At 35.5% G+C, this 25,670-nt stretch overlaps 2 protein-coding genes across 4 annotated transcripts; both read right to left on the reverse strand.

Annotated features, from left to right (window-relative positions):
* Nucleotides 1–485: 485 nt before the first annotated feature.
* LOC110621906 (mediator of RNA polymerase II transcription subunit 10b) lies at nt 486–4,572 on the reverse strand. 3 transcript variants are annotated; one of them, XM_021766200.2, is made up of 8 exons: nt 4,196–4,553; nt 3,175–3,347; nt 2,821–3,052; nt 2,624–2,704; nt 2,436–2,538; nt 2,209–2,298; nt 883–955; nt 486–756 (listed from the first exon to the last, which is right to left on the reverse strand). In XM_021766200.2, the coding sequence occupies exons 3-7, from the start codon at nt 3,036–3,038 to the stop codon at nt 884–886; spliced, it is 564 nt and encodes a 187-aa protein (XP_021621892.1). In that variant the 5' UTR covers nt 3,039–3,052; nt 3,175–3,347; nt 4,196–4,553; the 3' UTR covers nt 486–756; nt 883. The 3 variants fall into 3 exon arrangements, with proteins under 3 accessions (XP_021621892.1, XP_021621891.1, XP_021621893.1); XM_021766199.2 differs by lacking the exon at nt 3,175–3,347 and having other exon boundaries at nt 4,196–4,572; XM_021766201.2 differs by lacking the exon at nt 3,175–3,347 and having other exon boundaries at nt 861–955; nt 4,196–4,572.
* Nucleotides 4,573–7,679: 3,107 nt separating this feature from the next.
* Nucleotides 7,680–9,150, reverse strand: LOC110621868 (60S ribosomal protein L18a-like protein). The gene is made up of 4 exons (XM_021766144.2): nt 8,863–9,150; nt 8,549–8,639; nt 8,174–8,288; nt 7,680–7,926 (listed from the first exon to the last, which is right to left on the reverse strand). Exons 1-4 carry the CDS (start codon nt 9,065–9,067, stop codon nt 7,876–7,878), a joined length of 462 nt encoding a protein of 153 aa, XP_021621836.1. The 5' UTR covers nt 9,068–9,150; the 3' UTR covers nt 7,680–7,875.
* Between the last annotated feature and the right edge of the window lie 16,520 nt (nt 9,151–25,670).

Consider the following 25,670-nt stretch of genomic DNA (forward strand, 5'->3'; position numbering starts at 1 on the left):
TATTTATAAATTTTAGTTTAAAAAGTAAAATATCTTAACAAATTTTTAGTTTAAAAAGTAAAATATATTAATAAATTTATATTTATATAGAAAAATTTTAATAAGATCTTAAAAGTCTAAAAAAATATTATCTTTTGAAAAGGGTAAACTTTCTTTTATAATTCTTAAATTTTCTTTATTAGAAAAAAATATTCTGTTGATTAATTTTTTTTAAATGCTTCAAACACACAAAAAACATACAAAAACTGTGTTGCAGAAAAATATTTTTCATAAAACAAAAACCTAACTGACGAGACTACGTATTTTGTCTAAAATACAACGGGGACCTTTCTGTCATCAAGCGATCGTAACAGCCAAAATATTGAAAGCATGGGGAAGAAACTGGCATTTTGAAGAAAACAAACATTGGTCGAGTGATGTCTCACATGATTATCAGTTTTCTGATAGGGATATCAGTTCATAGTGGTGTTGTGCGACGCTTGATCTCGATCAATATAAACTTATATCAACTGCTAATGCACAGTATACACACCTATCATCTATGTCATAGCAAAAGTCCACCTAATTCAATCTTTTCTAGTTATCCTGCAGTTTATTAAAAGTTAAAGGAGTCATTAAACCTTCTTCAGAAGCCTATTTGAAATTAAAACAATAACGTCATAGCTTTGCATGTCGAAATCAACCTTCTGGGGACCTCTTGATTTCAATAACTGTAACCGCTTTGTGAGACGCACTCAATCAACAACTCCTTGATACCTAAAGAAAAATGTTGCTCACATCAGATGTCATATACACATCTTCAGACTAGTCCTTGAGTAAAACAGTAAACAACACAGGAGAGAGAGAGAGAGAGAGAAAACTTGATTTATCCATGACATGAACCTTAAAGCTCTGCCTTAACCTTCACATCTCCATTGGGTAATGAACTCTGTGCTTGAGCAAGACGTTTTGATTCCTGTAGAAAACAGGAGCTCTTTGCTTACAGCTCTAACTTAACTTGCTCTTAAAGTAAACACTTTCTATATGCCAAATCAAAATTTTAACTTACAAATGTAGATATGCTTGCTTATGGAAAATAACTTTCTGTTTTCCATTTTGGAAGACAGTTAAAAGGTATAACTTTTTTTTATAAAGGAAAATACTAGAAAATTGCTTTCCAAATTTGAGTTCTATTTCTCCATTTGGAAAATCAGCACATGTGAACATAACACTTTTTTCCAGTTTTCTTAGAAAAATTTTTCAAAAAAAGAATCCACTTTTCTGCAAGTGAATAAGCCCCAAGTGTCTCAGAATTTTCTTATTAGCATATGAGATTGACATTTTCTAAAAAAGGACGACTAAATGCTATTGGCTAAATATATATTTAAACGCCTACAGTAGTTGGAATTAACCTATTAAATGTATGAACTAAAATAATAACTATTAAACACTTGAACTTATAAAAATCATAATAATTAAACATAAATTAGCCATATTATCAATTATTTATCAGAAAAAAAAATAAAAATTGATAACATATATTGCTGATTATATATATTTGTTAAACTTGGATCAGGCCTAACTCACTCCAAAAATCATCCAAAAGTCATCCATCCAAAAACCAACTCAACGGAGAAGATTGCCCAATACCCTTATAATGGAGCACATACCCCCTATCTCAAACCAATATGACATTCAACTTACTCCCCCTATGTTAGACGATAGTAATTTTATCACTTTATCAAAATTTAGAGTGCAACCACTTGATGAAAATTTTGAGAATTATTAATGATATGATTAATTTGTATCGTTATGATTTTTGTAAGTTCAATAAGTTATAATTTTATTCTAGGTGTTTAATGAGTTCATCTCTAATAATACAAGGGTATAAACAGTATTTGGCTCTGTAATCACAAAAAGACATATGACTGCTGGCCATCTTGAGATAGACAAGTTATTAGAATTTTGGACCACCTAAAAAGGGTAAAAATTCAAGTCAAAGACACTCGGAAAAAATGGTATACTGAAGCTACTTTCAACCATTAAAGATGCCATAGTTATGAAGTTCTATTACCAAGTATATTATCAAGCATCATTCTTCATCAGCAGCCTAACTCTAAACTAATACACTGCCACAGAAATCCTTGGAAAACCATTTTGTAAGTTTGAAAGGTTCATGCATAAGCAAATTCCACCAGAGACCCTGTCAAAATTCATTAAACAACTTACAGCAGCAGAAATTGCACGCATTTCCCTATATGATTCAACTTCGTCTGGAAAAGCCAGTTCAAGTTCCTCCAGAAGATGCTTCCGTAAACCCTATAACATCAAAACATTACATGATAACTTCAAATGCAGTTAAGGCAAAACTAACAGAGTTATATTTTTAGGTAAATATATGAAAAAAATACCTACAGCAATAAAACTAACATTTCTCTTTAGGGACCAAAAAATACCTTGAAGGCATCAGTTTTGCCCTTGGTGACCTGATTTTTGGCTATGCAGCTGTTGATAACATCTCGTGTGAATTCATCTGGATTCTTTCCATCATCAATCAAACTAGCATGAAGCAATTCTCTTGAAATCAGATGCCAAACAATGCAAGCTTGAAATGGGTGATGTAAAAATGAAGATAGAGACTCACTTGAGGACCTCCATAGGAACTTGAATGTTGCACTTCTCAGACAATTTAACCATGTTGTCTAGCTCCACAACAAGACCATTACTGTGAAATCGCATGCTATGTTAGAAATACTTCTAACACCAAAATGAATTGCTATTAAACAAATATTTATCACAAATTTCAAGAAAAGAAAAATGAGTAGTTTGAAAGGAAATTACAGTCGTTGGAGAAGAGGAAGCTGGGAGGCAGTGTTGAAGGAAGAGACAGTTAAGTAAAGCTGGTGGAGGAGGCCAAGAGTCTTCTGGATGGAATTAATAACCTGGTTCAGATTCTGCTTTGGATCATCTGCTGTTGTTGCCGCTCCCGTATCATTCATGTGAGTAGGCAATGTGCCATTGCCACCAGTCCCCACTGTTGCATTCTGTGATGAATCCATATTTGAAGGTAAAGCTGTACGGCAAAAAGAACCATAAGACTGGAGTAAAGAAATAAATGATTTAGTGTGACACACATAATATGGGACTGAATTCTTTTTATGAAAGGAAATTTAATTAAGAGAGAGAAAATATTACAACATGAAGGACAATGTATCCCTCCTATCTTAACCAGCACAAAACGAGAAGCAACACCCAAAAGGAAAATGGCTAAAAATGTATTGTCCTCCAATGATATACTGAATAATGCTTTAAGATATTCAGAAAGCCCCTGGTCTCCAATGGCAAATCCCAAATTCCCTAACCAGCTACTGTAAACAAAAAATAAGAATGACTGAATGGGACTTACAATGCTCACAGCACATGTGAATATAGCATCAACTTTGTTTCTCACTAAAAGTAAGAATGAGACTTACTATGCTCTTAGCAATGTGATATGGTATCAACTTTGTTTCTAAGTTTAATAAATAAATAAATAAAATGTTTATTTGTGAGTAAATAATTCACTCCCTTAAATAAATCTTCAGTTTCAATTTTCCAAATTTAAATACGACAATTAGTGCCTCTGAGAACACAATAATAAGCATCATGTTATGTGGCCTTCACTAAAATATTTGTCATCACAACATGTCTGGCACAAACCTGAAATCCCTTAAAATGGGCCAAATATGTAAGTGTTAGGGTTGTATTCAAACTGAGCCGAGCTTTGGAAAACTGAAAAAAAATTGAGGCTTGAGCTCGAGCACAGTTCATGAAACTCTGAGCTTGTTTATCACAATAATAAGCCTAATCTGTTATTGAGCTCTTTAAAAGATATTTCAGATGCAGAAAACACACTATTTGCAGTACATTCTTAATCTGTAATTAGTCCTTACTGAAATTTCAGATTTAGACTGTAATTCCAACCAAATAATATTGATCTTCACGAAGTCGCAACAAACATCAATGCAAACACAAACCCATGATTTAGAATGAAATACAACATGTAATTACAGCCAAACAAACACAAAACCATGAAATTTCAGCAACTAAATGGCTAAAGGATAGTCACATAGTGAAGAACAGCAAATAAACAGCAATACAACATGTGATTTTCAACCAAACAATCACAAAACCCATGAAATTTTAACAAGCAATCGATAGATTTGGGAATACTAACCGCAATCAAAGCAGCCGACTGAAGAAGAAACGAAGCAACAGATGAAAATCGAAAAACAGAGATGCTCCTTGTCAAGCTGAATCGAACAACGGCGACAAAATGGAAGGCGTGAAGCGGTGGATGGTGCGATGCAGCTACAACGACGGTTGAATCAGAGCTGAATCGGACAAAGCTGTTCCTTCTTGTTGTCCAGTTGAACCACAGGTTGAAGGCGGTGCTGCGGAGAACGTGGGCCACCAGGCATGCGGCGGGACGCTAGGGCCGGAGATATCTCTACAGGACGGGAAAAAATTGGGAGGCTCGGAGCGTAAGGTACCCAACGCAGTCAGATGGATGCTTCAGTTCTTTTATTGTTTGTTGTTATCAAAACTACGCAGTTTCGGTGGATTATATTATCAATATATTATTTATAATAAATTATTATATTACCGGTTGTAAGTAAAAAGATATTACTGGCATTTCACAATTTTTATTTATTTTAAAATTATTATTTATTTTTTAAACTATAATAATATATAAATTAATTATTATTATTTTATTTTATTTACAACAAATTTTTTTAAATATTTTTTAATATTTAATAAAATTTAATATGTTTAAAATGAATATAATTAAAAAAATTAATAAAAAATTATATTTTTTCATATATATGAAAAATAAAGCCAATAGAAATTATAAAGTGAAAGTATTTATATTAAATTATTTGAATAATTATTTAAAATATTATTTAATCTAAAAAATTATTATATATAATATAAATACCATATATTATATATAATAAATATATTAATATACGTATAATTAATTTTATATGTCCTCCACATACCAATTTCAGTATGAATATTTTAATTTATTAAAATTAGTTGATAATATTAAATATATGAGAACACCGATAAATACAACTGAATAAATTTGAAAAATTTCAAGTTCTACTCTTTAATTTTTAATTTTCAATTTAAAAAATATAAAAAATACATGCACGAGCACATAAAAATATTAATAATAACAATGACAAGTTTTTTTTTTTTTATTTGAAGTGCGAAATTCATTATATAAAATAATTATTACATTGTCTCAAAAACATAAAAAAAACTCACCTAAATAATAAGATATAAATAAAGTTGAAGTCCATAAAAACTTTGATTTAGGTGAATTCTCTTATTTTCAATTTAAAAAACTGTTTTTATAAAAAAATTTTAAAAATTCAAACTCGTAAAAAACATATTAAGACGAATCAAAACTAGTATTTAAAACCTCAAATTACTTTCCTAAAGTAAAATTTATTAACATTAGGTATTGTATAATCTCAAATTTAGAAAATACGTAGAAAAGCTCACTCAAATAATAAAACTTGAAATCCACAAAAACTTTAATTTAGGTGGACCTTCCATCTTCAATCCAAAAAACTATCTTTCCAAGAATATTTCAAAACTCAAGTTCTTAGAAAAAGAAGCAACAAAAACATCAAATTAAGTTTTTAAAATCCTACATCCCTAAAATATGCAACATTATTAAAGAAAACCAACTAGAGCTAGTAAGAAAAAAAATGATATAACAGCAGATCTGAGTTTTGGTAACCACAGATAGAGGTGAAAGAACTCATCAACATCTTAGCACTTGCGCCTATTGTGATGGTCTTCTACCCAGCAAGATTCCACCTAATGTATCATATGCAAAAGAAAAACTATCATAAAATAAGCCATGAATTACAATTTGAAACCTTATGAAGAACTTGAACATATGCACAACTAGGTGCCCATAATTCCTAATTGGAAGTGCCAGATGACTAAAAAAGTTATATTGAAATAAAAATTTTAAGTTTGGAGGAATTGTTCCTCAAGCATTTACCCATACCCAAACTAGTTTGGCCTAACTAAAGGGAAGCACAAGAAGAGGAGATCTCAAGCTTAGTCCTCTTGGTAGCCGAGGTTCCTGTAGATATACTAGAGGCTATATATGAAGGTCTACAAATGATTTATGTGCTACAAGAGATAATAAGTTATAGTGATAATGACACTAATTTATATTCTACAAGAGGTAATTCTAAAATTCTAGTTTAGATTGAGTTGGTGAAATTGCCAAATCACCAAATGGACAAGATCCAATTGGTGCCGTAAAGGTTATGGTAGGTTTTAGTTGGTTGTGTTTATTGTTGAATATGGTTGCTTGTTTATGAATTTTTATTCCTTTATTTCTTGAGATTATATTTTTATTTGGGAGGAATTTTGGACTTTTCAACATAAATGTTCCATTAGTTTAACCATAGTATGAATATATTGAAAAATTTTAAAATTTACCGTCCAATCTTATTTCTGCTGTCATTATTTATATATATATTTACTATAATTAAATGCATAATTTACTTGTTTATCTTTTCATAAAAAGTAATTTGATAAAAAAATATTTAGAGTCGGTCAAGAGTTTTAACTAATGTGGTTAATTTGATTAAAATGAAATAAAAGAAAATATAAGATAAAAAACAAAAAATCTTATTATAATTTCTCAAAAATTGAAACCGTCGAAAGAGACTATTTATAATAGAAACCAAAATTCTAATATGTAAAATTTTGAAAATATTTAAAATATCAAAATAAATAAATAAAATACAAAATTGATTCTTAAAGGATGGAATTTTTATATTAAATTTTGTGCTATACTTGCAATTCTCGTCATATTTTTGAAAGTGGTGCGTCTTAAAATTCTTTTTTCAAAAAACTATTGTGGGTCTCTATCGGACGTCGGCAACAAAATTAGATCCGATTCAAATTTATTGTAAAGTCTAAGATTAGTTATTCCATGTTATTATTTTATTTATTTTTATTTAGTTTATTTTTTTATTTTTAAATTTTTAATAATTTAATTCTACAAATTGAGAAAATATATATATTATCCCTTCAATTTTTAATTATTAAATAATTTAATTTTTATAATATGATAGTGTGTAAATATTACATGTTAATTATAGAATTAAATTATTTTAATATTTGAAAGTTGAAGAGAAAATAAGACAAAATTAAAGTTAGAGGTAAAATAACTTTAATAAAAAAGTAAAGAGACAAATTATGCATTATATATGAAAAGCATGCAAATCATTCCTTTTTTTTTTTTTCCTATTTTGAGTACTATTTCTGATTTCAATATTTGAAATTTTGCGTTATTATTCCTCCAAATTAACAGTCTTACAAGTTATAATCAAAAAGTTTAAATAAAAAATTATAAAAAGTACAAAAAATACTTATTTGAATTTAGTTATTATTAATCAAGTAATTTTATAAATAAGTGGATTTCACTATTAAAAATTAAATAAGATTCATTTTTTTTTTTGAATCCATAAAAATTTTCCTAAAAGTACAAGTAGGATTAGGTTTCAAAATAATGTGATTGATTCTTTAAAAAAAACACCTTGCCGTTTCTCAACAAGATCAGCTAAAATTCATTTGTTGATCATGTTAAAATCATGACAATGATTAAATCTTAAAATTTACACTTTTTTAAAAAAAATATCACCGACATATTGCATTGATATATATTGATTAAATTACATAAAGTCTCAAGAAAACTAAATATTATCATACTGAAAAAAAGGGAAAAGAAAAAAGAGAGTAATGTGATTGTCTTTGTTTGAAAATTAGAAGAGAAACAAAAGAAAAAACTGGCCAGACATTGAAGATGATGGATGATCATTTCCCTTTTGCAGCCATGATGATGGCTAAAATAGTGATTACAATAGCCTGCACAAAATAAATAATATTGTTAGACTCAGCCCCTCTCCTCTATTTCTTTTACACAATTGAAACTTATTGAGTTTAAATTTGAGATTTTATAGTTTTAAAAACAAACTTAGTAAATTTAATATCAATATGTTAAATTTTTCTGATATTGTTTAAACATGAGAATAAATAATAAATAAATTCTCTCTTCGGAAAAAAAAAAAAAATCAATTGCAATAAGGTATTAAAGGCTGAAGAAGAAACTCACAATAATGGCGCAGGCAATGTATCCAGGTCTCTCCCGAGGATCCACTTTGGAACAAAGTAGAATAATTGCCCCAACGTACCAAGGGATGCCACACAGAAACCACCCCACTATAAACCTATGATTTCAACTCTACAAATTAAATAATAATAATAATAATAATAATAATAATAATAATAATAATAATAATAATAATAATAATAATAATAATATAATCCATTTTTAACAATTATTTGTTGCTTTTTTAGAGAGAAAATAAAAAAACAAAATTTACCACAATATGATCAAATAGATCTTAATATAAAATAAATATCTACAGCCTAATTTAATTATTATCATATGAAAAAGAACAAAAATATTTGTGGTATGACAACTTACAGAAACCAGCCAACACCCATTCCACAAAATGGAAGACTCGGCGGAGGAGGAGGAAGAAGAAGAAGAGGTGGTGGTGGTGCCACTGCATAGCCTGAAACAATATTATTCATGAAAGTACGTACTAAGTTTTCATTTGAAAGAATTCATTCTGTAATTAAAATTTTTTTTTTCAGATTATAAAAATTAAATTTTTTTAAAAAGAGAATTAATAGAAAAAAATCAATTTAATTTAATTTTTATAAAATTTTTTATTAGCAACAGGTTATTTGAATTGAATGAAAGGAAACTTCTACGTAAAAATACTTTACATATACCTGTGACGTATTCTTCACGGTTTAGATACACATTAGTATTAACGACAGTAATGGGTGGTGGAGCAGGTGGTGCCGCCGGTGCCGGTGGAGCTGAAGGCTCGTTATTGACAACAAATACCTGAGGCACACCATGGTGGTGGTGAGGAGGATTATGATACACCTCTTCTACTGCAATTGTGCTGTGCCTCTCTTCCACTATATGCATTGTTTTTATTAATAAAATGGGTCAATCTGCAGGAGAAGGGAGGTAGGAAAGTTCAATGACTTGTTATATACGGTTGGAAGCAATTGTTTTGCAGGTAAATTTCCTGGCATTTGGCTTGCAATTGTAATTATCTATCTATCTGTGTTTTTTTAATTCTGGCCTTGATATTTCAGATTGTGACTTCTTGTTACCTTGCAATTATCTGGCACGGCTTTGTGATCCTCGAGTTTTTTTTTTTTTTTAAATGATTAGGGATGTGAACTGCCCTAAATTAAATTAAAATAAATCATAATCGACCCATTAAAATTATATTAAATCAAATTCTTACTTGCAATCACCAAACCTCCTTCAGTTGATTTAGGGCTAAAAATTTCAAAATATTATATTATAATATCAATATTTAATTGTTTAATTATTAAATATTTATATTGTGGGTGTGCGTAGATTAGAGGTACAAACAAAGAAATGTTCTTTGAAAAAAAAAAAAAAAGATGTTTGTCCTTTCATGAAACCATTTTTGTTTGAAAAAGAAAGAAATTCACAAATGGTAATAGTACAAATTACACCTCCGGTTTGGAAAAGTTCGCTAATTCCATTTGTTAATGTCTAAGAAGAAAACTTAATCTCAAATGAAAATATGAAGCTAATAATTATTAGATTAAATATTTTTATTAAAATTTATGTATAATTAATTAAAGCGTTGAATAAATATATAAATTTAATAATTGTAAAATTCATTATTATATGAGTGCATATTCTTTATAAACTTATTAAATTTAATTATTGACTTGTTTGTGGGTCAAGCTACTCCATCGATACCTTAGCTGTTTCTATATATATATTTAATTATTTTCCCGGAAACAATAATTATGAGAAAGCTAATTGAATGTCTCTGAACAAAAAGGCAAGCCTATAATTAGGGCAGTAAACGAACCAAACTATTCGTGAACTATTTGAGACTCGATTCGATAAAAGTTCGATTGGTCTCGATTCCATTTCTGAACAAACCGAGCTCGAACTTAATTTTTAGAATCATTTATTAAACGAGTCAAACTTAAACTTCATAGTATTCGGCTCGTCCACGATGGAAGTCCAATCAAATATGGAGACCTAGGAAAACACTTCGAAGGTCCTTTGCAAAGAGTTATGGGTCTAAGATATTATTATAATTTAGGAACAGTTTATAAGTAAATAAATATAAGTTTTCCTCTCGATACTCTCGCCTTTTCCTCTTCCTTAAACATAACTTCTTCTTTTTCCATTTCCCATGAAAGACGATCTGCGTTAATTGACTATCGATAAAAAAGAAGATGTTGTTGACCCTATTAAGTGTTTCAGAGATATTCCGATCGTCACTTATGATTTATGTATAATGGGGATGTTTCTCACATACAATCCAATCAATTTTCAGAATATGCAGACATCTTTGGCAGATTTATGGCGGCAATTCTCGGACAGTTATTGCATTGAAGGATTTGGTTCCTAGTTACAAGCTGAATATTTTATTTTTTATGGAAATAAAAACTATTAGTTCTAGTATGAAATTTTTTCGTAATTTTTTACATTTTGATTGTTGTTTCTCAATCAATAGATAAGGATTGGGAGGAGGCCTTTTATTAATGTGGAAGAGTCATGAGTATGTTTCTGTGATCGGCTTTTTTTCAAATTTTATTGATTCGGTTATTTCGGAAGGTAATGTTTAATGGATGTTTACTAGTTATTATGGGTTTCTGGAATCGCAACGACGATATCAATCGTGAAACCTTATTTGAGCTTTATCTCGTAAAAACTCTCTTCCATGACTTTATTCTGGAGACTTTAATGATTTATGCTCGAGAGATGAGAAATAAGGTGGAGTATCTTTGCCAAATTATCTTATGCAGGGATTTGATTTTGAATGATTGTAAATCTTTGTTACACTCTATAACTGATATTTCTGTTAGATGGGTTCGTCGCAATGCTACTCTAACTGCTCATACTTTGGCTAGAGAATCTATTAGGCATAATCGTCTCTCTGTTTGGGATGATATCCCTATTTATTTCTTGGAATTTTATTAATACAATCAGTGGTTCTGCTTTAAAAAAGTTTCGTGAGCTGACTCGTTAAGAGACTCGTGAACAGACTCGTTAAGAGACTCGTGAACGGACTCGTTAAGAGACTCGTGAAAAGCCTCATTAAAAAACTCGTGAACAGACTCGTTAAGAGACTCATGAACGAGCTCGTTAAGAGACTCGTGAACAAACTCATTAAGAAATTCGTGAACAAACTCGTTAAAATACTCGTCGTGCAGACCCATCAAGAGACTCCGCTCGATTCGATTACACTCCTTACGACTTAATCTATTTACTATATATAATATTAATTTTTATATTTTTATTTCTTAATTATATAACTATATTATTAATTTATATATTTATTTTTCATTATATTTATTTTTCATTATATGTTGGACACTCTTTTTAAACTATTAAATCTCTATTATTGTTATTATTATTACTTTCATATATTTATATATATATATTTGTATGATTATTTTCCTACTTAATATTATTTATTTAATTTTATAAATTAAAATTTTTATATAATTTAAATATAAATCAATATAATCTTATTGATAAAATTTGAGTATAATGTACATATATAATTATATAATTTAATTTGATTATAGTTATATTAATATATTTATTTTATGTAATATTTTATATTTTATATTTACATTATATGTATAGTATTTTTATACAATAAAATAATTTAATATAAATTATATATTTAAATAAAAATAAATAATAATATATAAATAATGAAATGATAACATATGAATAATAATGATATTATATTAATAAATTTTATATATAAATGTTTATTAATACTAATAATAAAATTATAAAAATTTAATTAAAGTTATGTAATTTAAAAAAAATTATGTAATTTTTTTTAAAAAAAATCCCTTTCACCTATAGGCGGTTTATATATAAATTTATATATTTATTATATATATTTTAATTAATGTTTCATATAATATAAATATTTAAATAAATAATTAGTAAATTTAGTATTATATTATTAATTTTATATTAAATATATTTTATATAATTAATTAAAAGTTTATAATTAGTATTTGAATAATAAAAATTATTTGATGTTATAAATAAATAAATAAATATTAAAATATCAAAATTTAAATAATAAAAAAATAAAAATTTATAAAAATGGAAGATAAAAATTTTACTTTCTATTGAATTTTAAATTAAAGATTTAATTATAATAAATTTTAATTAAATTATATTTAATTTTATTAAAGTCTCTTTTATTCTTTTAATTTAAAAAAATAAAAATTTATAAAAATGAAAGGTAAAACTCTTTTATAAATAAAAATTTTACTTTCTATTGTATTTTAAATTAAAGATTTAATTATAATAAATTTTAATTAAATTATATTTAATTTTATTAAAGTCTCTTTTATTCTTTTAATAATTTTAAATTAATTAAATTTTATTAACGAATTTTTTAATCGAATTTTCGAATTTAAATTTTAATTAGACTCGTTATTAATTTAAACGAGCTTTTTAATCGAGTTTTCGAGCTCGAATTTCAATTAAACTCGTTATTAATTTAAACGAACTTTTTACGAGTAGAACTCGAATCGAACTCGATTATAATATTTAATTTTTGAGTCGAATTTGAATTCAATAATAGAGTTCGAGTCAAGCTCTAACTCGAACTCAAACTTATAAAATTTTTTAATAAATCAACCTAAATTTTATAAAACTAAGCTCGCCTCGATTCTATGTTTGTCTATTTTTAACGAAAAAAATTATAAAAGAACTATTTCGCTGTCAAGGAAAAAAATTAAGAATAATTTAATAAATTTATGAAAATGCAGAGACTAACTGATTAATAATGGTAATATTTTAAAATTAAAATGTCAGGGGAGAATCCTATGAGATTTTTGAGTGTTTAAAAAAATTTATTAATTTATTTTTATTTTAAAATCATCCAATTAAAATATTATTGTATTTTATAAAATTAAAATTTTTATTTTATGAAAGTAAATTTTTAATTCTTTTACTAAAAAAATTATTATTTATTTTAATTTTAATAAAAAACTAAATAATATTAATATTTAAAATTATAAAAACTAAATAATACTAATTACAATTATATAAATTAAGTCATATAAACAATCCAAATTGACTAACGAATTTTTTAGCAAAATAACTTAAGGGTTGAACTTTACAAAATATAAATATTTTTAATGAAATAATTTTAAAATAAGAATGAATTAGTTAATTTAATAATAATTCAAAGATTTAATAGCATTTTACCATTTAACGTAAAATGAGACACCAAGGCAATTTTATGTCATTTTAATTTTATAGTGCAACCGATTTCAGTTTACAATTTGGCAATTCGATCTGATTTAGTAATCAAACTAGAGCTGTTCAAAAAGGATTATGATTTTTTTACTATTTTAATTTAGTTTTGATTTAGTTTAAAAGCAATTATGGTTAAATATATTTTACAATTGGTTTTGATTTCAATTAAATCTAAATTTTAAACTGTTAATATAATTTTAATTTAAAAAAATTGATATAAAAAATTTTGATAAAATTAAATAAAAAGTAAAAAGATAAATATAAGTATTAAATATTGTTAATTGATAGTTAAAATATAAAAATAAAATAATATTATATTTAAATAAAAGTAATATTTTTTAGTAAAAAAATTAATTAATTGACAATTGACTTGTCTACAATTTTAAGTAAATGATATATTTTTAGAAATTTAAAATCAAATTGAAATTGAACTTGACAGCTGATATGAACCAGTCAATTTTTGTCCAATTCAGTCTGAATTGAACATTAGGTGTATATAAAACAATTAATTGAGATGAAAATTCAATTGAAATGTAATGATTAAACTAAAAGACTAATTAAGAGAAACAATGTTTTGAAAATATAGATATTATAATTTTATTTAATATAATAATTTATTCTTTATAATTTTAATATTAAATAAATTACACTTCAATTTTTAAATTTTAATATAATTAATATAACGAATATTTATTCATGAAAAAATAATTGATAATAAAATAAATATTTATTTACTTGTATATATAGTAGTGACTTTTTTTTTTTATTCATGGGAAAAATGTTCATAAGAATTCCAAAGTTTTCCTTAAAACTAATAGGGGATTCAATATTAGCATCCAAAACTCCCAAATTAAAATTAAAAACCCTACTTAAATTAACCTTTGAACCTAATTAAATTAATTTATGGGCATTAATACAAAATTAAATTAATTTATAAGCATTAACACAAAGGTTAATTTATAGGCATTAATTGCTTATAATTTAATTGTAAGTTATTTTTTTTAAATTTCATTACATATCATTGAATATTTTTTTTAGTCAAAAACATATCACTGCATATTGTTATTTTATAAAATATTTTAGCCCATCAAACTTTGTATTTCTTATTTTTAACATTTAAAAAAATTAATTATTTTGATATATAATATATACTTTCTTAACACAAAAACAAGAAAATTGTCAAATTAATTTAGATTCTGCTTGTTTCATAAAAAATATTTTATAGAAAAAATTTTTTTTTATAATTTTTCTTATTAAAATTTTTATATATAGCTTTATTAATAAATTTTATTTTTTAAATTAAAATTAAATAATAAAAAAATAAATTATTTACCGATTCATATGATTTTTTTTTTCTAAAGAGTTTGAGTAATTTTTAACTGTTTAATATCTTTTTCAATGCAATTATAAATTTAGACCGATCTAATATCTGAATTATCGATTCATCGAAGTTTTACGACTGCCGTGCTTTTTTTTCTTTTTCTTCAAATTATTAGATTTCAGTTTTGTTGTGCTTACATGCTTTAAACATGTGTAATACATAACGTGTATAAAAAAAATTATCACATAAATATTAGGAGATAGTCTTTAAAATAGTAAATGAAACGTGAGTCAGCTTCGCACAAATGCGGTGCCTTCACCCTCAACAAGTTATACAACAAATCGGTAATTTTACATCGAAAAAATTACAACTTAAACTTTTATAATATTGAAAAATTTACTCTTTAATCTCTTTATTTTAAAAAATATATTAAAATATTTATACCATTTTAAAAAATTTATTATTTAATATCTTTATTAATTTTGTTATTAAATATTTTATTATTTAATAACCTTTGGGCTCACCTCACCCCAGTCTAGAGCTAGACCCATGAAAATAGCCCATTACTTAGAAATCCTCAAGCCACTCATGCGAACTGGGTCCAGCCCGCTCAGCCTCACAACCGGGCTTCATCTGGCTTTCTCCACCAGGCCGGCCTCGTCTTCACTGCACCTCGGGCCGATCCCATTTGGGCCCAGCTTTGTTCCTATCCTCCGGCCCAGCCCGGAACCCGAAGAAGGATTCATCCATTCGCCTCGTAGACCCGCCTACACGCGCACAGAGAGAATCAGAGGCCGTTACACATGGGGCAGAGATCTGATTCCCTCGTACGTCCGTATCAGCGTAGCAGGGACAGGTGGTCTAATGATACTCGTTCTGTTGGCACGTCACTAGCAGACAAAAGGAAACATATAAAAGGAGAAATACTCATCTCTATGTTTAAACTTTTTCTAAGTTTTACAGAGCCCATTGTAAAAACCCTATTTCTCTGGATCTCAGATCATCAATTGGCGCCGTCTGTGGGAAATACAACTCTGGTCCTCACGAGTACGGTGCGCTAAGCGAGTACGCTCAGGCCTGTATGGGGGAAAGGACCCCTATGCGGGTGGATCAAAGGTATCCCACATCGGAAAGAGGTTCAAAGGGAGAAGGCCTTATAAGTCTCTGCCCTTGAAACCCCAGTGGACGCGTTTTAAAGCAAAATCGTGCGGCCTTGAGCCAAAGCGGACAATATTCACTGGTGTGGGCCCAGGACCCAGATGACTTTACGTCATCAAATGGCGCCGTCTGTGGGAACGAAGGAGATCTTTTCATCACCGGAGTTCCACTCTTAATAAAACCCACTGAGATCCACGATGGCTAATCACAATGAAAGCAACCTTAACATCCCAAATGACCTGAGCTCTGCCCAAGAGGGGTAGCAGTTCTCCTTTTCTAGCCCTACAACACTAAACAACCAAACACCCATTCCTCTCAATCCCTCGCCAAGCTTGGCAGGAAATACTCCCACCGCTACCTTATCCAATCAGGACCTTCAAACCATGGCCCTCCAACTACAGAACACCGCCCACTGGTTAGGGCAGATAATGCAACAAAGGGGCCTCAGCACCCCGATGAATACACTCCCAATGGTAGAAGAACCCCAAACCAATGAGCCCTGACCTATCCCTGACTACCCTCAAACTAGCAGCTGCGGTACTGGGGAAAGGGAGAGAAGAGCCGGAGAAGAGGAAGAGCCGGAGGCCCGAATCCATGGAAGGAGGGTGAGGGAGATGATAGAGAATGATGAGGCCGACAACTATTCCGCTGGGACAACCAGGTGGACCAGAAGTGATGCAGAGGAGGAGGAATATCGCCTGGAGAAGAAGCCCAGGCCAGAAGATGAGGATGTGGACCAGAAGCTGCAGAAGTTGAGAGAGCAGCTCTTGGCCGAGCTGGGAAAGAAGGATCAAAGCCAAGCCTTCCTGCCCACTTCTTCGCCTTTCTCGAAGTGGGTGCAGCAAGAGACTGTCCCTAAGAAGTTTATGATGCCATCAATGGCAGCCTATGACGGAGCGGGTAACCCGAGGGAGCACGTCATGAACTACAAGACCTTCATGGAACTGCAAACTTTATCGGATGCCTTGATGTGTAAGGTATTCCCAACGACACTCTCGGGGCCAGTGCGAGCGTGGTTCAACAGCCTGGAGACCGGAAGCATTGGAAGTTTTGGAGATCTGGCCACTCGTTTCATCAGCCGGTTCATCGCCGGGGTGCCAACGGATAGGAAGACAAGCTATCTGGAAACAGTAAGGCAGAGAAGGGAGGAATCGCTTAGAGAATATGTAGCTCGTTTCAATACGGAAGCCCTGCAGATTCTCGAGCTCGATGAGGGAAGGGCGGTGGAGGCCATGCAGAAGGGGACGACCTCTGCCGAGTTTTTTGGCTCATTAAGCAGGAAGCCTCCGACCTCACTGGCCGAGCTGATGAAGAGGGCTGAGAAGTATATAAGGCAGGATGACGCTCTGGTGACAAGCCGATTCGCCAAGGGAGTGGCAGGCAAGGAGAAAGCCCCGGAGGAAAGGAGGTCGGAGAAGCATGAAAAGAAACATGGCAAAAGGTCTGAGCCTTACAGACAGCCCTGGGAGCGAAGGGACCAAAGACCTTTTCCCCCTCGAGTCTCAAAGCAGAGGCTACTCCCTTCATGGGTTCCGGAGAAGCCAACCCCACTTAATGCCTCTAGAGCCGAAGTGCTCGTAGCCGTCCAAGATAAAGAATTCTTACAATGGCCCAAGCCCCTGAAATCGGAAGCTGACCAGCGAAATCCTGACAAATACTGTCAGTTCCATCGTACTCATGGTCATGACACCAATAACTGTTTCCAGTTGATTGCAGAAATCGAGAGGTTGATAAAGAGAGGACACCTGAAGAACTTCGTAAAGAAACCGGAAGGATAGAGACCTCAACCCAATCCGGCAGTCCAAACGCCGAGAAGAGCAGGGGCTAACACTGTGAATGATGGGTCCAGCGGAACCATCAATATGATCGTAGGAGGCACAGGAGGTCAGATGAGCCGAAGGGGGAAAAAAGAGAAGCAGAGAGGGAGAAAACAGCAGTGCTGAGGTCATGCAGATCGTCGAACACTCTTCAGCGACCATCGCTTTCTCCTCGGAGGACGCTCAGGGTGTTCAGATGCCTCATGACGACGCCCTTGTCATTGAAGCTGTCATTCACAACTACTGGGTAAAGAAGATCTTGGTGGATAACGGAAGCAAGGTGAACCTGTTGCCTTATCGAGTCTTCCAGCAGATGGGAATTCCTGAAGAGCAACTGGTTCGGGATCAAGCCCCGATTAAAGGGATTGGAGGAACACCAGTGACGGTGGAAGGGAAAGTAAAGCTAGCCCTTACTTTGGGAGAGGCTCCGAGGGCTCGCACCCATTATGCGGTGTTCCTGGTGGCTAAATTCCCCCTGAGTTACAACGCGATCCTGGGGAGACCTGTGCTGTTCGACTTTGAGGCCGTCACCAGTATCAGATATCTGGCGATGAAGTTCCCAATAGAAGCAGGGGTGGGGATAGTTTGGGGAAGCCAGGAGGAAGCAAGAGTAGTATACCTGGCTACGGTGGCAGAGCCGAGCCTAACAGAGGAAGGGCTGGATTCAGAAGTCTTAGAGGTCAGGGACGAGAAAGCAGAGGCCAGGACAGAGCCGGTGGGGGAACTGGAGACTTTTCCTTTGTCAGAGGTGGAAACAGATAAAGTCTTCAGTCTCAACGCCGGCCTCACAAAAGAACAGAAAACCGAGGTCATGACCCTGGTCCGAAGTAACGTGCCAAGCTTCGCCTGGAAGCCTTCTGACATGTCCGGAATTGATCCCGAAGTGATGACACATAAGCTGAACGTCCTCCCCGAAGCCAGACCAGTAAAGCAGAAGAAGAGGGTGGTAGGAAGGGAAAAGCAACAGGCTGCCAGGGAGGAAGTACAGAAGTTAGAAGAGGCAGGCTTCATTAGGGAAGTCATGTACCCGCAGTGGTTAGCTAATCCTGTACTAGTCAAAAAAGCCAATGGCAAATATATGATGTGCATAGATTTCACTGACTTGAATCAGGCTTGCCCTAAAGATTGTTATCCCCTCCCTGATATTAATAAAATGGTCGATTCTACGGCCAGTTTTGATTATATATCGTCTTTAGACGCAATGTCTGGTTATCATCAAATCCCAATGGATAGGTCGGATGAAGAAAAGACCTCGTTCATAACAGAAGATGAGACTTATTGCTATAGAGCCATGCCTTTCGGATTGAAAAACGCCGGGGCAACTTACCAAAGACTGATGAACAAAATCTTCAAAGAACAGATCGGCAGAAACGTAGAAGTTTATGTGGACGATATGGTGGTCAAGAGCCTAACTTTCCAACAGCACGTGGCAGATTTGAGGGAGGTGTTCGGAGTATTATATCAGTACAGAATGAAGCTAAATCCAAAGTGCGCCTTCTTCATCAGAGGAGGAAAATTCTTGGGATACATGGTGAGTGGGAAAGGCATCGAGCCCAACCCGGAGAAGGTAGAGGCCATATTAAATATGCCAGAACCGACCTGCATAAGGGACGTCCAGAGACTGACCGGGAGAGTAGTGGCACTTAATCGATTCATGTCGAGGTCGGCAGAAAAGTATTTATCATTCTTCAAAAAGTTGAGGAAAGTGCCAAACTTCGAATGGACAGAAGATTGTAGAGAAGCCTTCAAAGAACTCAAAAGTTATCTCAGCTCGCCTCACGTGCTTAGTAGTCCCATAGAAGGTGAGGAACTTCTGATATACCTGGCAGCCTCTGAGCAAGCAGTCAGCGCTGTGTTGATAAGGGTAGAAGAAGGAGAGCAGAAGCCTGTTTTCTATGTCAGCAAGGTGCTTAAAGATGCCGAGGTCAGATATTTGAATATTGAGAAGATAGCGTACGCTCTACTATTGGCAGTCAGAAAGTTCAGGGTTTATCTGGAAAGCAACCAAGGAGTAGTGATGACAGATCAACCATTGAAGAAGATTCTGCATAGACTAGAGACCTCAGGTCGGATGCTAGCATGGTCCCTTGAGATCAGTCCTTACTGCCTAGAGTATCGACCTCGAACAGCTATAAAATCTCAGGCCCTTGCCGACTTCATAGCAGAGTGCACATTCAGTAAGGAACAAGGAGAATCATCTTCAGAAGTATCGGGGAAGGAAAGAAAGGATGAACTCTTCCAAAAGTTCAGCTGGAAGTTATATATGGACGGGGCTTCAGGCGCCAGAGGCAGCGGTGCAGGAATAATGCTTAAGGGGCCTGGAGAATTTAAGGTTTGCTACGCCCTGTGCTTAGGATTCAAGGCCTCCAATAATGTGGCTGAGTATGAAGCCCTAATAAACGGAATGATGGTCGCAATGGAGGTAGGGGCAACCGACCTCGAAGTAAATAGCGACTCACAACTGGTGGTCAATCAGATAACTGGGGCATATCAGGCCAGGGATCCAACCATGCAGAGTTACCTGGCAAAAGTGAAAGCAATAGAGGCTGAGTTCATAGATAAGGGAGTTACCATCAAATTTCAAAGAATACCACGAGAAGAAAATGAGAAAGCAGACCTGCTTAGTTGGTTGTCCAAAGAAGAACTAGAACAGCTCCCCGACGAAGTGTACATACAACACGTCCTTACGCCTGCTTTTAGTAAAACAAACACGGTGCTACAGGTGGAACAAAGCCCAACTTGGATGACCCCATACCTAGAATACCTGGAGAAGGGAAAGCTCCCCTAGGATAACGACGAGGCCAGAAAGATAGCAACTCGTGCTGCCAACTATCAGGCAGTAAGGGGGACCTTGTACAGAAAAGGGAAGTCCAGCCCGTGGCTCCGGTGTGTGAGCCCGGAAGAGGCTACAAAGGTGATGGAAGAGATACACAGGGGAATATGTGGAGCTCACGAAGGGGCAGGGACATTAGCCAATAAAATATTCAGGCAAGGGTACTACTGGCCCACTGTTAAAAGGGAAGCAGAAGAGTTTGTCCGAAGGTGTGACGTATGCCAAAGATTTGCTAACGCCATCAAAGTCCCAGCCACTCCTCAAGCCAGCATATCCAGCCCATGGCCATTCTCACAATGGGGAATAGACATCCTGGGACCCTTCCCCAAGACCACGGGGCAGAGGAAATTCGTGGTGGTGGCTATAGAATACTTCTTAAAATGGCCAGAGGCAGAAGCAATAGCCACGATCACAGCTCGCAAGATGATAGACTTTGTATAGGGGAACATCATCTGCAGATTTGGCATACCAAGAGTGCTTATCTCAGACAATGGCAGACAGTTTGACTGCAGCATCTTCAGAGCATTTACAGCGAACATGGGCATATGGCACAAATTCTCCTCCGTAGCCCATCCTCAAACTAATGGTCAAATGGAGGTCACCAACAGAGCTATCCTCCAAGGATTAAAGAAACGGCTGGACGGGGCAAAGGCGAATTGGGCAGAAGAGCTCAACAGTATCCTGTGGGCACTCCGAACTACCCCCAGAATGTCCACTAAAGAAACACCCTTTGCGCTGGCTTACAGCACAGAAGCCGTAGTCCCAGTTGAGCTGCAAATCCCCACTCATCGAGTCCAATTCGTTAGCGAGAACACTAATGCTGAGAAGTTAAGAAGCAACCTGGATGCTCTCGAAGAAATTAGAGAAGAAGCTCAAGTCCGAACTGTCGCTTACCAACAACGGGCAGCACGATATTACAACCAAAAAGTCAGAGAAAGAAGCTTGAAAGTGGGAGACCTAGCCTTGAGAAACCTGGAGGCTACAGGAAAAAGAGCGGCAGCGGGCAAGTTAGCACCGACCTGGGAGGGCCCATTCAGGATAGTAAAAGTAGTCAGACCGGGAGTATATCGAATTGAAGATATACACGGAAACCCGGAGCCCCACGCCTGGAATATCCAGCACCTAAAGAGGTACTTCCCCTGATATATTTGTAAAAGAAAAGCACTGTACTTTGACGAACATGAACGAATAAAACAACACCATTGTTCGCACAATAAGATTATCTCTATTATCATTATGCATCCTAATCCTCCATAGAAAAGAGGGAACAGGGCTCAGAAAGACCTCACGGGGCATGAAGACCGGGATCCCCTAAGAACTCTCGAGAAAATAAAGAAGACCGGGATCCCCTAGAACTCCCGGGAAAACAAAGAAGACCGGGATCCCCTAAGAACTCCCGGGAAAAAAAAAGAAGACTAGGATCCCTTAGAACTCCCGGGAAAACAAAACAAAAACAGCCGGTGAGGATCTTAAAGACCTCCCGGAGCATGAAAATCGGGATTCCCTAGAACTCTCGGGAAAACAAAGAAGACCGGGATCCCCTAGAACTCCCGGAAAAACAAAGAAGACCGGGATCCCTTAGAACTCCCGGGAAAACAAAATAAAAACGGCCGGTGAGGATCTTAAAAGACCTCCCGGAGCATGAAGACCGGGATCCCCTAGAACTCCCGGGAAAACAAAGAAGACCGGGATCCCTTAGAACTCCCGGAAAAACAAAACAAAAAATGGCCGGTGAGGATCTTAAAAGACCTCCCGGAGCATGAAGACCGGGATCCCCTAGAACTCTCGGGAAAACAAAGAAGACCGGGATCCCTAAGAACTCCCGGGAAAACAAAATAAAAACGGCCGGTGAGGATCTTAAAAGACCTCCCGGAGCATAAAGACCGGGATCCCCTAGAACTCCCGAGAAAACAAAGAAGACCGGGATTCCTTAGAACTCCCGGGAAAACAAAACAAAAAACGGCCGGTGAGGATCTTAAAAGACCTCCCGGAGCATGAAGATCGGGATCCACTAGAACTCCCGGGAAAACAAAGAAGACCGGGATCCCCTAGAACTCCCGGGAAAACAAAGAAGACCGGGATCCCTTAGAACTCCCGGGAAAACAAAACAAAAAACGGTCGGTGAAGGTCCTAAGGGACTCCCAGTGCAAAAATTTCCAATATCATATGCAGGGACAACTCATAAAAACATGGCTCCGATCTCACACGAAAGATGAGCCCTAAGCTACTGATGAAAAACAAGATTCCGACCTCCCGAAGGAGCTCGGGGCACAATAGTCAAAAGCGCCATAGCCCCAAGCCGACCTTAAAAAGTGAGCTCGGTACGACACCAACCTTGCGAATTGACCGCTGGCACTGGACTAGCTAACCTAGAGAGAGGTCTAAACAGCAAAAAGCCAGGAAAATACTTAAAGGTACCAGAAGCGTTATAGACTGTGGGCATAAAAGCCTAAGCAAAGAGCAAAGAGCCGAGCTCCAAGCTCGGATAGATTCACAACCTGCAACACTCAGGTAGAATGAAGCCAAGTATAGAGGAAACAACAGAAAACCAAGCTCCCTCTATGAAAAGGCCCATAAATGTAGGAACGTATAAGAGGATAAATGAAGCCATGCAAGTACAAATAAGGTACAGGGATTTACTCCCTCACTATTCATGAAATAAGTACTGAGGAAGTAAAGGGGCAATCCGAAGAAAACCTAATGACACGAAGCAAATAAAATCTCAGCTCCAGCCCCTGTAAAGATAGAACCAAAGGCAGAAAGACGAGCTCTGCTCATCATCGAGACAGGTACATGACCTGACTAACTATCACTCAGCAAAGGCTGTGTGCCCGAGCTCACATTAATAAAGTAACAAAGCAGAACTCACGAGGGCAGTTAGCTCAGCTCGGAAAGAGCTTACTGATAAGAACGCCTTGTGAAAAGAACGTGCTCTAATGAAACTAAATTCTTTACAAAGTTTATTAAGCACAGCTTACGTGTTTCTTATCAAAATCTTTAAAACTTAAACAAGTCAGACCGTTTAACAGAATAAGTGGCCCAACGAGGTTAAAACAACAAGCAAAGTAAATGCAAGTGAAAATTCATTAAAGAAAAAAAGATATTACAACCTATTCATCTGATGAGGACGAAGGAAAAATAGTCCTTAAGGGACTTACATTTCTAAGAATGTTATCGTCTACATTATCTTTATTTACATTCGCATCTGGAGGAGATCTGGCACCCTCCAACTCAGATCCCTCAACACCAACAACAGGCACAACCTCCAGCCCGAGGTCGAGGCCTTCCCCTTCAAGCTCAGGGTCTTCTCCTTCAGTTTTGAGGGCCTCCATGTCTTCCCCATCCAGCTCGGATTCCTCCCCAGAAGACCCAGCTGCAGCGCGAGAGGTTCCTCTAGGCAAGGGGAAATCATCTTCCCCATATAGAATATTCTCACCATCAGAATCCACTTCGGCAGCTCGAAGTTCTGCCAGAGGAGTATCAGGAGCATATTTGGCTTCTCTTAAACCCCGATTATAGCCAGTCCTGTACATGCGGAAGGCTTTCTACCAAATAGCAACCTTCATCTCCGCAGAGGCTTTATACTCCGCCAGATGTGACTCACAGGCCTCAGCTATAACCGCCTTCAATTCAGGGGAATCCTTATAGTCTTGGAGGTGAGCTTCACAGGCCTGCTCAATCTTTCTTTTCAGCTCATCCGACTCCTGATACTCCCTCAGACGCTTCTTGCACTCCAGCTGGATCTTGTCCTCAGCATGTCTAGCCACCTCGAGCAGGGCCGAACATTTACGTTCTAAAGTCCTGACTTCATGGCTGAGCTGTTGATTACGAAGTATAGACTCCTCTGCTGATGAAGCCAAGTCTCTGATACGTTCAGAACTCGTGCTCAGCTCCTGCTCAAGGGCCTCCACCCGAGCCAGGGCCCTCTCTTTTTGAATATTCGCCCTCTCCAGATGAACCTGAAGTCCTTCTAAATTAGCCCTCAGGGCCTCATACTGGCGCTCGACCTCCTCCTTCTGGCTTATAGCCTCATCCCTCTCATGAAGGGTCTCCACCATGGAGGACAGCTGCCCCAAAACTTCTTCACTTCGAACCTTTGCCGCAGCCGCCCTCTCATCAGACTCCTTGAGAACCCTGCGAGTATGAGACAACTCTACTTCCAGGGACTTGGTGTGCTCTTGTGCCTCAGCCGTCCTCTCGTCAGCTCTTTTGAGGGCCTCCAATGCAGAATGCAACTCTGCCTGGAGGGACTGGGTATGAGCTTGAGCTGCTGTGAGGTTGCCCCTAGCATCACGAGTCGCAGATAAATTCTCCTCCAGACGCGCCTCCTCAATCCGGCGATCCACAGATTCCCGGAGAGAGTGTTCGCGGGCATCCACCTCCATAAAGAGGCCCATCACCTAATACAAAGGAAAAACTGTTAAAACAAAGAAAACCAGAATGAAAACAAAGGAGGTAGCCTAGCTTACCATCAGAAGCATCTCCCTGATTGTGTCTCCGAGCTCCCCACGGGGTCGGGAACGGAACGCTGCTTGCTCCCTAGTAGAGCTGGGTAAGAGACCAGTGAGAGCAAGCAAGCGTGGATCCGAAGCCTCCAAGGCGCCACCGAACATCCATTCTTTGACAATCTCAGCAACCACACTCGCTGGGGACTGATGAGTGATATCCTTTGCGTTCATAATGTCGTTGTCAGGAGCGGACAGCAGTGGTATCACGGGGACCTCCTTCTCCTTTCCAATAGGAGGGAGAGCTGGAGCTGATCCCTTGGAAGCTTTGGACTTCTTCTGAGCTGGAGCTGGGGCTGGCATTTCGAGGGGGGCAGGACGTTTGTCCCCTACCTTCTCTATGACATCCTCGTCCTTGGCACGGTCAGACCCCCCTCTTCAGGGGCATCCCTGGTAGGAGTCTCCAGGACATCGTCCTCCACAAGGATGACCTCCATTCCCCTCCCAGGAGCCTCCTCTTCAATAGCGGGGGACTCAAGCTCCCCTCTTGACACCCCTTCAAAAGGGAGAGCAAGATCCGACTTCGCTTGCTCAATGCCCCTTGCTTGCTCCACAACAATCAGGGAAGTTTCCAGCACATTCTCTATAGAAC

This window comes from Manihot esculenta, chromosome 9, assembly GCF_001659605.2.
Source record: "Manihot esculenta cultivar AM560-2 chromosome 9, M.esculenta_v8, whole genome shotgun sequence".
Classification (NCBI taxonomy): Eukaryota; Viridiplantae; Streptophyta; class Magnoliopsida; order Malpighiales; family Euphorbiaceae; genus Manihot; species Manihot esculenta.